The following is a 14,611-nucleotide window of genomic DNA, read 5'->3' on the forward strand; positions in this document are numbered from 1 at the left end:
CTCTCTGTCTTTCTTTCTGTCTCTTTGTCTCAATTTCTGTCTCTTTGTCTCTCTGTCCGTCTGTCTCTCCGACTCTCTGTCTGTCTCCTTTTCTCTCTCTCTCTGTAAAACGTATCGACATACACAGGGAATAGATTCACACCTACATACCTGTCAGGGTTCACTTAAACTTGGCTGGACTCGCCATACCTGCCCCTGACAATACCTACATGCCCACACTAGAGGGCACCCGGTCATTTTAGGGACGACCCCTTCGTTCAGTAATAGAAAGAATACCCTAAATAGTCCGAGGATCCAGTCTTAGTAAAAAAGAAAACAACTTGTTAACACATATTCGTGTTTGTGTGTGTGTGTTGGGTGGGGGGGTTGCAGCAAGTGTTTAGACGACTTGCCAGCACTCTTTCTAGTCTCAACCTCCTCCTCCTCCTCCCTCACTCCTAGTACTCTGCCACTCACAACCCTCCTCTTTTTATTCCGATCTATTGAAAACAGGAGATGGAAGTTACAACTGCCTGGTATAGAATGAGTGCTTGTTGAGACCACTTGTGCGCTCACTGCAACCACAACAAATGACAAGACTAGTAGCATCAAAATGGAGGGCCGGAAAAAGAGGGAGAGGTACCTTTACAAAAAAAAGGGGGGGGGGATTGAACATTTAAAATAAAATAATTTCTTGTTTGCTCTGAATAGACGGTTTTTAAAATGTCAGTCCATGACGTCAAATGTGATCCATTTAAATTATGCATAGATACAATATTATCGGATCAAGTTTAATCTAATGGATGAACAATGTAAAGAAATAAGGTTATATTATGATTTAAAAAAAAAAATAGGCTGAATTCAGAAATATTTGAATCGATAATATTTTGATTTTTTTTTTCAACATTTCTAAAAATTGTGTTTAAGGGAAAATAATAAAATGAACAAGAACTGATGATTGAGTCATTTCTAAATTTCTGGTGATGTTGAGAAGACAGAACACAGTGCTGATGATAGTGTGATTTAGTAAAAATGTATTGTGACTTTGTTTACTATCATTTGGGTACGTTTTATGTAGGAACATAGATAGTACAAAATAAATGGTAGTTTTTTTGGTTTAAAGATGTGAAATATTTTGATCATATTCGTGAGAAGGTAATAATGTTGAGGGTTACGTTGGTGGGTTCATGGTTTTTGTGTGGTTAATGTAGGTTTGTGGGTCAAGGCTGTGTGCGGGTCAAGGCAGTGAGTGGGTCAAGGCAGTGTGCGTGTCAAGGCAGTGTGCGTGTCAAGGCAGTATGCGTGTCAAGGCAGTGTGCGGGTCAAGGCAGTGTATGAGTCAAGGCAGTGTGCGGGTCAAGGAAATATGTATGTCAAAGCAGTGTGTGGCTCAAGGCAGTGTGTGGGTTATTGCAGTGTGTGAGTCATGGCCATGTGTGGGTTATTGCAGTGTGTGAGTCATGGCAGTATGTGCATCATGACCATATGTGGGGCATGGCAGTGTGTGGATTAAGTTTGTGTGTGGCTCATAGGTCTGTGTGTGTCAAGTTTGTGTGTGGCTCATAGCTTTGTGTGGGTCAAGTTTGTGTGTGGCTAATAGCTTTATGTGGTTCAAGTTTGTGTGTGGCTCATAGCTTTGTGTGGGTCAAGTTTGTGTGTGGCTCATAGCTTTATGTGGTTCAAGTTTGTGTGTGGCTTATAGCTTTGTTCGGGTCAAGTTTGTGTGTGGCTAATAGCTTTATGTGGTTCAAGTTTGTGTGTGGCTCATAGCTTTGTGTGGGTCAAGTATTTCGTGTGGTTTAAAAGGATGTGTGGGTCATGGCCTTGTATTGTAACAGTTTCTTTCTCTCAATCTCTCTCTCTCCCTACCCCCTCTCTCTCTCTCTCTTTCTCTCTCTCACCATGTCGTGAATATACCGGATTATCTTTTAAGAGGATTAGCAGCTAGCGCGAGCAGCTGTCGTGTGCTGCAGTCGTCAAACATCAAGCACGTGCGGCCAAGGTGGTGTGTCGGAGTGTCGGTGTGTCGCTGTGACTGTAACAGAAATTTACTCAGACGTAAAGGCCGTGGAGGCGCTCTCTCTCCATCTGTACCGTAGGCCTTTAATTTAAGCCACAGCCGTTAAAGAATTGTACCGAATGCCACGCGGAATAGAAGATAGACAATACACTATTCTGAGCAGTCCACTTCGGTAAGCTCTTTATAGATAATCAAAGATTTAATAGGATTGTATTTACTTGTACCAGTGGCGTTGCTAAGAACGGGCAAGGAGTACGGACAGCACCAGTTGACAATCATGGGTGATGACAAAATATGTAAAACAAGAGCTTATATATATATATATATATATATATATATATATATATATATATATATATATATATATATATATATATATATATATATATATATATATATATAATATATATATATATATATATATATATATATATATATATATATATATATATATATATATATATATATATAATGCTTTTATTGTAAAAAAACAAATTGTTGCCGGTACTAAGTGATTAGGTGCCGGTACTCAGTAGTTGACTGCCTAACTTTTAACTACTAAAAAGTAATAATATACGTTAAATTACAATAAAATTAATATTTTTTTTCAAAAAGGTGCCGATACGCAAATATATATATATATATATATATTGTATATTTTATTTAAATAATCGATATTGACTATTTACCCCATACAATTTTACGCAAGTTTTATAATACTTAGAAGCACTTTTTAGGTATTTTACTTTTGTAGGAATCATATTGGCCAGACATGACAGCATTTAGTAAATGTACCGGCTGATACCGACCCGAAACACGTCTAGAAATATATATATAAATAATGAATAGATATCAAATACCATTTAAGTAAACCACGATGACGTAGATAAATGATGGCCCTCTACTCCCACAGCCACCCGAAAATGGAAGGGCAGAGAGAGAGAGAGAGAGAGAGAGAAATAGAGAGAGAGACAGAGAGAGAGAAAGAGACAGAGAAAGAGAGAGAGGGACAGAGAGAGAGAGAGAAAGAGATAGAAAGAGAGAGAGAGAAAGAAATGATATTATATGAATTGTGATCATACCTTCTTTGGCCGCCCCACACGCTAAACCCCTGTACACAACCGCATACATGTGTGGAACATTACATGAAGACATATCTTGGTAAATACTTTTAAGATTTTAATGTAACTATTGAGTGGTATGGGTGGTGTAAAGAATGAAATCAAGAAGTTTGCTCCCTTTTACTTTAAACAAAAATAAGAAGTTAAATCTAGGCATAAAATAAAATATTCTTTTGAAATATTAATCTTATTATAGTAATAAACTAATGTTCATTCTCTGGCGCTGCCAGATTCGAGCTTCGTTAAAGAGAGACAAAATTCATAGAAGTCCCTTTAATAGTGTCCAGTGAGGAATTTTCTGGTGATGTTGCAGGTCTGCAGCAGTACTGCCCTCTGACAGTTACAATTGGTTTATCCAAGTATAATAGATACTCGGTTGACTCGAGAACCTCCTGCGGTGCGTATTTGTAGTAAGAGGTGGGGGAGGGGGGCGTATATTTTTCCGATCAGATCAAGTGTCAAGGCCAGGTGCTGATGTATTATTTTCACAATTTGATTATGGCGACCTAGATAGGCAGATTCTGGCAAATCTGGACATCCTGCCATCTTGTATTCAATTGACTCATCCACGTATTTGCACTTTAGGGCATTTGTCCATAACAGTAACTCATTCATGTATAGCGGTATTATTATTATTATTATTTAAATGTATTATCCTTACATGAACAATGGACCTCATTCACCAAAAACGAACGGTCACGTGATAACCATTGTTGATTAAAATAAGATCGTGATTTGTATAGACGAGATAGAGAGGCACGTGACTCAATGTTGTTTGTTTACGATTTGTGAATGAGGTCCTTTCAAGGGTGGGTGCAATAGTTTTGACGTTTTAAAATTGATTTTTGTTAAAAGAAAAAGAGTGCAAGATTTTTAAGGTACATAGTGGCTTTGTCTGTGTCAGGAGTTTCAAAATATATAGGTCACAGATATGTCTGCATTACAGAGTGAAATTAGCTCTCCTCTATAATCCCTGGACTCTGTCTAGCCTTACGTTTAAACGGAAGTTTGATGAGTAGAAAAAAAGACTGTCAAATGTCTGATTATATCCTCTAGGAATCTTTAATCTTATTTAGTTTCCAATCTTCTACCTCAATACATTGTACTTTAACTCTTTCCCCCCTCGAATCCTTCTCTCTACCCTTTGTGTACCCGACACACGAGTTGAAAGAGTTAACATAGTAGTCATAGACTAGACTTGAGTGTGTCATCGCCGATGTAGCCTCTAGGCGAAGTAACTCTGAAGACTTCACACTTGAGAGCGTAAAATTCTGAATGGAAATAAATTGTCGCCCCTTGTCTGTCATTATCGCTGAAGTCTCAGACGTCAGTGACGACACAAAAGTAGAAGTGACAGGATTTCTAAACGTATAGCAGCTATAGCTCTTAGTTTTTTTTTTTTTTTTTTTTTTCAGAGAATAATACTGAAGATGTTTGAGTCTGGAATATTGGGAAAAGAAATGGAAGCTGAAAGATGACAGAATGTTTTATAATCGCACCAGGGGCGTAGTTAGGTATTCTTGTGCCCGGGGTTAAAAATGGAACATTACACCTTGCTCCTAGCCGCCTTTATATCTGTTGCTTTAGGGTGAGTGGCTTGGAACATTGCACCTTGCTCCTAGCCGCCGTTATATCTGTTGCTTTAAGGGTGAGTGGTATGTTATCTTACAAAATTCAAGCCCATTATCTTGTAGACGTGAGGATATATTACCTTGATGTACCTGCGCGGTGGCCTAGAGGTAAAGCGCTTGGCTTCTGAGCCGGAGGTCCCGTGTTCGAATCATTGTGAAGACTGGGATTTTTCATCTCGGGATCTTTTGGGGACCTGAGTCCACCCAGTTCTAATGGGGACCTAACATTAGTTGGGGGAAAAGTAGAGGCGGTTGGTCGTTGGGCTGGTCACATTACACTCTCGTTAACCGTAGGTCACAGAAACAGATGACCTTTACATCGCCTGCCCTATAGATCACAAGGTCTGAAAGAGGAACTTTAATTATTTTGTTTTTAACTTTTACCTGCGTCTAACACTTTGTACATGTTACGTGTCTCAACAAATCTAGCTTCAGGTGGGTAGAATAGGTAGAAATGAAGAGTCAGTCCAATCAAATCATACTAGCAACGAGAAACACTCACACATCGACTAAAAGCTCGTTCTATTCCTTTATCCCTTAACAAAACTCTCTCTCTCTCTTTCATCTTTCCCCTATCTCTTCTCTTTCTCTCCAATCTCCAACCTCCCTCTCCATCTCTCTCTCATCTCACCCCCCCCCTCTTCTCTCCTCTCTGGACAAATCTTTTGGCATCGGCATTGAAAGTTCAAACAGAAAATTTTGTTATTTTTTCCCCCTAAAAAGTACAAGCAAAATATATTTTTTTTTTTCTAAAAGGTTATTTATAGGGAATAATTGTGTATTTATAGCCATATACATCAATATTGTAGGATTTATTTCCTATAGTTAATATGATTTTAAATTAATTAATTACCATCAATCAATTGGATAAATTTTTTGATTGAGACATATTTTAATAGGAACAATAAATAATTGTACACAATTTTAACTCGATCCAAGAATGGGAATTGGGAGAAATAACGTGTACAAATTTGACAGAGTTGATATAAGCTTTGTAGTTTAAAAAAAAAGTTTGCTTACAGACGCGTGCCTGTATTTAGGGGGTGGATGCATTCTCGAATACAGGTACTAGGAGTAGAGAAGAGGAATTGACGGTGTCGGCAGAGGTCACGTTGACACAGTTGTTATGACCTCCCCTGAAGTGTCTCGCCAGAGATGTGACCAAGCTTAAAACTTAAAACCGCCAAGGCACCCAATCCTAATTCCACGCGTCCGCGTCGGCTAGAAGGACGTCGTAACGCCAGCACAACGTCTGTTCGGGGAAACTAGCTCGGAGATAAGACAGACTGACAGGAGCGCAAAAGGAGGACTGCAAGGGGGGTGGAGAAGAAACCGGGGGAGTATCAAAGGGAGAGAGAGGGGTTGATCTCAGCTCGGAAGAAATATGTCTGGAATGAGAGGGTGAGAGAGAAGACCACAGTGTTCTGATACTCACACCGAAAGAAACACACATCCATCATGAAACATCTGACATCGTGATGACAAAAACATTATTTATGATGATGACGACAAATGTCTTCCACAAGAAATATAAGAAGCGGTGGCCGAGCTGGTAGCGCGCCTATCTTCACCCTGCAATACCTGGACTGAATGCATTGGTATGCTGATCTATAAGCAACTTGGTATTGATTACTGCAATAAACTTTAAGCAAGGTGTTGAAAGGGAAAATTCACGTCACCATTTCTAAAACAGAGATATTCAGATATATTTATTATTTATTCATAAATATCAAAGTGTGTAGACACTGATGCAGGAGTGTCCTCTCCATTAAAGCTAAAATAAGAAGGATTTTAAAAGTCCTATTTTCTATTTTCAGTCACCAAGAAGTACAAACGACAAATGACCTTGTATCACATTGACTGAAAATGGACAAAAGGAGTTTTTAAAATCCATAGAAGAAATTATACTTTGTCCTTTTTTTTTTTTTTTTTGTTTTTTGTTAGGAAGGGATTCAGAGGAGAATGGATAAACGGCCTTGCAAATCGCGAGGTCCAATTTCATTGTTGCCCGCGGAAGTCCCTCTTCTAAATTTTTTTTTTAACAATCACAGTTATTACTATTAATTCGATCACAATAGCAACATGTATTATACAACCTGCATAGGAAGCAACTGAAACGCAATAGGTGGCAGTGGGTTAAATAGAGTTACGTCAATCGTACAATGCACTATGTTATTCCTTTAAGTCCTATATCTCTACAAGCCTGTGACAAGAGCCATGAGATATTGTAATATGGTAAATATAAATTGCTGGGCTCCTGCAAGGCGCGGGTCCCGATTCGGAGCAATCGATCAAATCCGACTAACGCCGGCCCTGCGGGTAGGGATAACTTTGAGAGCTCGAGTTCGAATTCCGACGTAGCTGAGCTAAATGAGCTAAATGCATAAAGTAACGAAGTAAAAATAATATAAATTGCTGGGCTCCTGCAAGGCGCGGGTCCCGATTCGGAGCAATCGTTCAAATCGGACTAACGCCGGCCCTGCTGGTAGGGATAACTTTGAGAGCTCGAGTTCGAATTCCGACGTAGCTGATCTAAATGAGCTAAATGCATAAAGTAACGAAGTAAAAATAATTAAAGTTCCCCCTTTCAGACCTTCCTAACTATGGGGCAGATGATGTTAAGGTGATCATTTTCTATGGCCAACGGTTAACGAGCAGGGTATCATGTGGCCAGCAAAACGACCAACCGCCTTTACGTCAGGTACCCATTAGAGTTGGGTGGACTCTGGAGCGCCCTAAAAATCCTAAATTAAAAAATCCCAGTCTTCACCGAGATTTGAACCCAGGACTCCAGATTTGGAAGCCAAGCGCTTAACCATTCAGCCATCGCTCTTCTTAGGGAGAGTATACTCAGCTTTATTTTCTGTTTACTTATAATGGTAATGAGGAGAAAATGAAAAGTGACAAGAAGAAATAAAAAAAAAAGATTTTGTTTGCCCATATCGTAAATATGTTGAACAGTGTTGATCATAGGTTGAACAGCATTGACCATAGGTTGAACAGCGTTGGTCATATGTTGAACAGTGTTGACAATGGTTGAGGTTGAAGGTGTTAACACAAGATGTCTATACAGATGGCTGTGAGACGCGGATTTCTATGATAGCGTATTATCTCCCCTGGAACCAAAACACGAAGCTAGAATTTTTGTGATATTTTTAGAACAAAATACTAGACCATGTCATGGCTAATGAATCTCTGTTTTCTTCTTTCTCTCTCTTTCTTTATATATATATATATATATATATATATATATATATATATATATATATTCGTATTGTAACTTGTAACACTGCCAAATTAAGAGTCCTTCCGATAATCTTTGTACTTCTTTTTATTTTTTTTTTTGAAGTTTCGGACATGTACATTAGCGCCCACGCCCCAGTCAAAGAACTTAAAAGGTTAATTTATTATGTGGTTTTCTTCTCACTACATAATTGTAAAAGAATAAAAATATAAAAATATGCACATTTAGAAAACCATTTTTACGTATTTTGAGAATGTTTTTGACACAAAAAACATTAAATTGCTAATAGCCCATATTGGCACACATCATCTTGCAAACACACATTCGTATAAAAAAAAAATGATCAATGAATTATGTTCTTAAAGGAACAAAACAAAAATAAAGTAAAAAGTCATATATGTGCATTTCGTTTCTCGCTTCAAGAGCTCACTCACATATATTTATATTTTAATTTAAGCTTGAAAAATGGTCCTAAGCATTAGGAATATGTGTTTAAAGTGACTTTAGTTTGTTTGTCTGTGAGTTTCTTTCGTACCTTGAAAGCAATCAAATGTATACATTGCATGTGCATGTGTGTGTGTGTTTCAGAACGCACGTGCACTATGCACCACGTGACGCTAAGCTATATCTACTCACCTAGAGACCACGTGATGTGTATAAATATCCAAGATCGAATCCTGATCTTCATCGCAGAGGAAATAAACAAAATCAGATCCAAAAAACAAATCAGAAAGAAAAAAATGGGCGATCCTAGAACACGAATATCACTCAAACTACAGAATGCACTAAAACAGAATTGGCTTCTTGAAAAGAATGGGGAAGAATTCTCAGAGGTAAACAATCGCTTGGAATCCCGCGATAAAGAGAATACTCCATCGGCGTTCGAACCAAATCTCACGTGCGGACGCTGTACTATAAGCGTCCTAGAAGAAAAAAAACTGAACGAATACTATAATAGAGGTGAATCGATACAAGCTTCACTCTCTTTACAACACCCATCCATCCATTCTTCGATAAACCGACGAAGCTTTAAGGGGACACGGGGGGATGGGGGAGCTAGACGGATGGGAGCGGGGGAGTTCGCGCGAAGGGAGGAAAAAAAACAAAACAAACCCCGCACCGTTAGTCTGCTCCTCTTCCCCGCACGCTCACCACAACCGCACGCCTGTTTGATCTGATAATCCAATCAAATTGCGCGCTTTTGATAGCTCGACCAATCAAAACTGCGCCCTGGGACACGCTCCCTCGCGTGGAAGTCTCGCGCGTGAGTTGACCCAGTTTTAACACCGTGTTGACAAACATGACTCTGGAGTTACGTGCGCAGATTTTATTTTTTTTTTGTTTTCAACAGACTTGACAATAAAAATCATCTTTTTCTGTCGGTTCCAGTACAAAATGTTTATAGTGTAGAAAGTACAGCTTATTTTAGCGCACAAACTGTTATAAATGGCATTGTATCACAATAGGATAGTTTGAAGCGAAATAATCAGAAAGAAAAGAAATGTCTCCGTATTGGTTAACGGCGAGGTATTGCAAGGGAGGTAACACAACAATTGTTTTAACCCCAAAAGTTATGCATCGGTTAGTGGACATATCAAAATAATACATAAACAAGCAAAATTGACTTGTGATAGTGAGTCCTGTCTTACACTATGACCAAACCAGCTCAGCTTTTGTCTCTTCACAGCAGCAGTTCTCTACTTTTTAAGCTCGGCGATTCCTTTTTACAAACCCCCACTCTGCCGCGACCCCCCTCCCCACGCACACATACAGCAATAGAAGAATAGACAACAACAATCAATATTTTCAATGGTCTTAGGCGACCCCTGGCAAATCGTCATTCTACCCCCAAGAGGGTCGCGACCCACAGGTTGAGAACCCCTGCTTCACAGTATTGAAGAGTTCTTCCTATTTTTGCCAGACAGAGTGTTGACTTGTAAAAATACAAACTCACCTGTCTTCTTTTCCTGATAGTAGGCGTTTACTAATGTATAATCAAGTATTCTTAAATAATAAGCTCTTGTATTGTCAATTTTTCCTCGTTGTGTTCTCAGCTTGTTCGTGCAAGAGCTTATGTCCTTAATATTACATAAGGGAGCTAGATGTGAGCTTAAAGACCCAACAAGTGTTATACTGTGCTAAGTATCCATGACTGTCCGCTATAACAAAAACTAAAAATGTGTCCATGATTAGGGACTATTTCAAACAGACTTAAAGAAACTTTAAATCGCTATTCATATGAAGGAGGCATACAGAAAGTTGAGGATAATCAGAAATTTTGATACTTCAAATACACAAAAGTTTGAGATTCGCCGAGTTTCTGATACTAAAGGTTGTGAATACAGGGTATAGACTAAATATCACTATCCATCTATGCCCGGTCCCGTCTTAAGTATAGCCCACCAACCAGCTTCCTTCAGGCGTATCGGTTATGGGCAGTGGCGTAGCTAGGGTGGGGGGGGGGGAGGGAGGGTCAAAATGTGAAAATCTCCCCCTCATCTTGAGGGGTTCCCAAAAATGAGTGTCTGAAATTTGTTTTTACATTACAGATTAAGCCATTATCTCATGTCATGATGTCAAATGTCAAAATGCAGGGGCCCCTAAAGATGTCAAGCCCCCCCCCCCCCCCCCCCATGCCCCACATCGCTAGCCACGCCACTTGTTCTGGGCGATTCTCTCCAATTGTCCCCGCGTCTTGCGATTTTTCATACCATATACACTGAAACCTCGGCCCCACTGGTTTAGGTTTTAGGTCTTGCGTTCCATTATCTCTATACATGTTTTGTAAGTATGACACTGTCATTGTTTCCCAATCGGAGAAATGTATTGGATATATTCATACTAATGGTGATTCACAATAATGTGATGTTTATTTCTTGTTTAGTGTTTTATTTACAAATTTGATTTTTTTTTCTTTGATGACAGCGCTAAATAATGTCTCAATAATGTCCAACAAAATACATGGTTTTAAAAGTTTCGTTAAAAATGAGGTAATCAAATCGCTATACTGTTTAATGTACGTCAGATACACTGGAAATTTTTTTTTTTTAATTTGTCTCTATTTTATGAATATCTTAAATACCAATCCTTTCAAGCAGCGAAACTAAAGTGTTTACTATAAAACATAATATTTTAGGCAGGTAGTGGCTCGGTCTGCGTCAGTGGTCTGAGATTATATAGATCATAGATAGGTCTGCGTTTCAAAGTGAAATTAGCTCTCTTCTATAATCTGCGGACTCACGTCTAGCGTTACATTTAAACTGAAGTTTGATTAGTAGAAAGAGACTCTGTCAAATGTCTGATTATGTCCAGTAGTAATCTTTAATCATATAAATCATACCTGTAAAATGTCTGATTAAGTGCTGTAAGAAACTTTAATCATATAAATCATACCTGCCAAATGTCTGATTATGTCCTGTAGGAATCTTTAATCCTATAAATCATACCTGTCAAATGCCTGACTAGGTCCTGTAGAAATCTTTAACTCTTTCTCTCCGTAATTATTTACCACATTCTGATGGAATCAACGTGTGTATCGTCGGTTAGGAGAGAAAGAGTTAATCATTTAAAATCATAACCGAACTCACCGGTACAACTAAGAAGACAACGATTATATTGGATTATAGATAAGATTAAACTTTATTTGTCAACTGCATGCTATCAATGTTGGTTTCCTATTATTTCATAACTCTTGTCTGGTACTTCGCAGAGAAACGCGAGGGTCCCATCAAAAGCGCACAGTGTCTTACACTCCATCTCAACGTTATGCCACTGAAGCTGCTTCCTGTAAGCTAAACAGTTGAGCAGTTCTCTCGAGTCGGGCCTATAGGTAGCCCACTTAAAGAACGTGACATTATTTTTACTGAAGCTATGGACCCAGACTTTGTCCACCGCTTCATCTGTTCCACTGATAAGCACTGACTCGTAAGCAGAGCTCTTCAGTAAACTATCTAACACAAACTTGTATTCCTCCTCCGAGTCAATTTCCGCCAAATAACCGCCAAGTCGTCCGCACGTCAAGACTGAATTAAAATAGTTCATGGCGCCTGCGGTTTTGGTCAAGAGGTAACGTGATCCATTGAACGCGGGGGAAGGCGTAAACAGCGAATCCTGTGCGTCGATTAAATGTTGCTGTTGTTGCTTTTTCTCATTTTCTAGCTGATTGTTCTTCGCTTCCGTTGCATTCAGCTCTTTCAGAAGCTGATCCACTTGTTGGTTGAGATGATTCACGTGGTCCACCACCTTTTCTATATCAGCATCTTTAGCGGTAACAACGGTTTCACTCTGCACCGTATCGGGGTTGCCATTCTCGTCCACACCGTGAGCTACACATTTGTACGAGCCGGAATGTTTGGCTGTCGGACCTTTCCAGGTGATACGAAGCACAGAAGGATTAGTGTGGTCAATCGAGCCTTCGGCCTTAACGTCTGCTGAATCCTTGGCTTTTCCTAGAATGTTGTTCACGTTGAGGACGGTCAGAATGTCAATGTACTTTGCGTAGGCTGAACTCTCGGAGTGGAACAGTTTGATGGACGATGCGTATGTTAATTTAGTGTCAGTGCCTGGTGTAAACAAGCACTCCATCATAAGTGTCTCTGTCACGCCGATTTCTATACCCGTTGGAGTTGCCCGAGATATCAACCCTGGAAGTAACGTGAAAGAAATTATTCTGTTGAAAGTTTAATTAAAATGCGTAGAATTTTAAAAAAATTTAGTTGCTTACTTATATAACAGGGGACGTGGTGGTCGTGTTAAAGTATTATTTCTTTTTTTTTTTTGGCTTTACATATTGACTGTGGCTTTTTGAGAAAATACCAAAATGAAATACACAATTTTGATAGAATTGCGGTTTTTTTCGGCGAATTGAGGTGCTCAGGTTGCGAATCTGTCAAAGTCGATTCCTAGTGAGCGCCTTGGATTTAAAAGGAACAAGTGTACGAAATTTCAATCCGTACTACAGTGGATAAGATCTCTTGATGACTTAGTGGTATTTCATCTGAATCCGTAATACAGTGGATAAGATCTCTTGATGACTTAGTGGTATTTTTGCCTATAAATAACAGATTAGGCACCCCTTTCAGTCTGTGACATGACCCTATTATTGCCTGTTTCACATGACTTACTCCTTTCTTATTTCCCATGACCTACTTCTTGCTTATTTCACATAACCTACTTCTTGCTTATTTCATATGACCTATTTCTTGCTTATTTCACATGACCTATTTCTTGCTTATTTCGCATGACCTACTTCTTGCTAATTTCACATGACCTACTTCTTGCTAATTTCAAATGACACACTTCTAGCTTATTTCACATGACCTACTTCTTGCTTATTTCAGTAGACCCAATTCCCGCATATGTCACACAACACAGATTTTACTATTTCTTACCGTTCGAATCGAATTCAATTCATGAACATCTGAACAAGACGAAAAGACTTACATCAACCCACGTGACACTTTACAGAAATTAAACACCTGATAATAAAGAGGTAATTCTTCGGACAGCAGAGTCTACTTTACCTGCTTCTAGAAGTGGGCACCAGACTAGAGCTACGAGACTTATTCGTACGTACTTTTGGTAAGTCATGACAGATGTCATCTTTATCAAAGTCTCACTGCACGGACCTGGCACGAACTTGGCACGGTCTCAGTCTGCTGGTGTGCTTTTTTTTTTCTCTCCTAGAAAGAAGGAGGGGGTTTGATAAAAAAGGGAAATAACTGAGATAGTAGGAAGAAGCAGACACAGAGAAACAAAGAGAATTAGAATTAGGGAGAACTAGAACAATAAATATTTTTTTAAAAAGTGCTTCCTTTATACAGCGATGATTTGCTCTTAATAATAATAACAATGGTAGTGTCAGCATAGGTGTATTTGGGGGGAGGGGGGAGAGGAGGTTGGCACGATGCCCCGGGCGCCACCTTGGAGGATGCGAATAAAAAATAACATTGTAGATATTTTAGTTATACATTCTAAGGTTATTTGTATTATATTATTATTGAAACTTTTTTTTATTTATAAGCTTATATTCCTATTTGATGTTCATGGAAAATGGGGGGGGGGCAATAAAGTACGTTGCCCCGAGTGCATGTTTTGCTCTGGGTATCAGGTTCCTTTCTTGGCTCACTAGGGATTACTTAAGAACGTTTACTGTGGATCTTACTGATAACAAAAAGAAATTCTAAAGGATTCCAGAACAACTCTCTATCCTTTATAAAATGTTTTATTTCACTCAGTACTCAAACACTCAGTACTCAAACACCCAGTACTCAAACACTCAGTACTCAAACACCCAGTACTCAAACACCCAGTACTCAAACACCCAGTACTCAAACACTCAGTACTCAAACACTCAGTACTCAAACACTCAGTACTCAAACACTCAGTACTCAAACACCTAGTACTCAAACACCCAGTACTCAAACAATAAGTACTCAAACACCCAGTACTCAAACACCCAGTACTCAAACACTCAGTACTCAAACACCCAGTACTCAAACACTCAGTACTCAAACACCCAGTACTCAAACACCCAGTACTCAAACACTCAGTACTCAAACACCCAGTACTCAAACACTCAGTACTCAAACACCCAGTACTCAAACACTCAGTACTC

The 14,611-nt window shown here is 39.1% G+C and overlaps 1 protein-coding gene across 1 annotated transcript; it reads right to left on the reverse strand.

The window, feature by feature from the left end:
* Positions 1 to 11,620: 11,620 nt before the first annotated feature.
* On the reverse strand, positions 11,621 to 13,670 carry LOC129922894 (uncharacterized). The gene is made up of 2 exons (XM_056011062.1): positions 13,518 to 13,670; positions 11,621 to 12,638 (listed from the first exon to the last, which is right to left on the reverse strand). The coding sequence occupies exons 1-2, from the start codon at positions 13,594 to 13,596 to the stop codon at positions 11,656 to 11,658; spliced, it is 1,062 nt and encodes a 353-aa protein (XP_055867037.1). The 5' UTR covers positions 13,597 to 13,670; the 3' UTR covers positions 11,621 to 11,655.
* Positions 13,671 to 14,611: the final 941 nt, after the last annotated feature.

This window comes from Biomphalaria glabrata, chromosome 14 (genome assembly GCF_947242115.1).
Source record: "Biomphalaria glabrata chromosome 14, xgBioGlab47.1, whole genome shotgun sequence".
Classification (NCBI taxonomy): domain Eukaryota; kingdom Metazoa; phylum Mollusca; class Gastropoda; family Planorbidae; genus Biomphalaria; species Biomphalaria glabrata.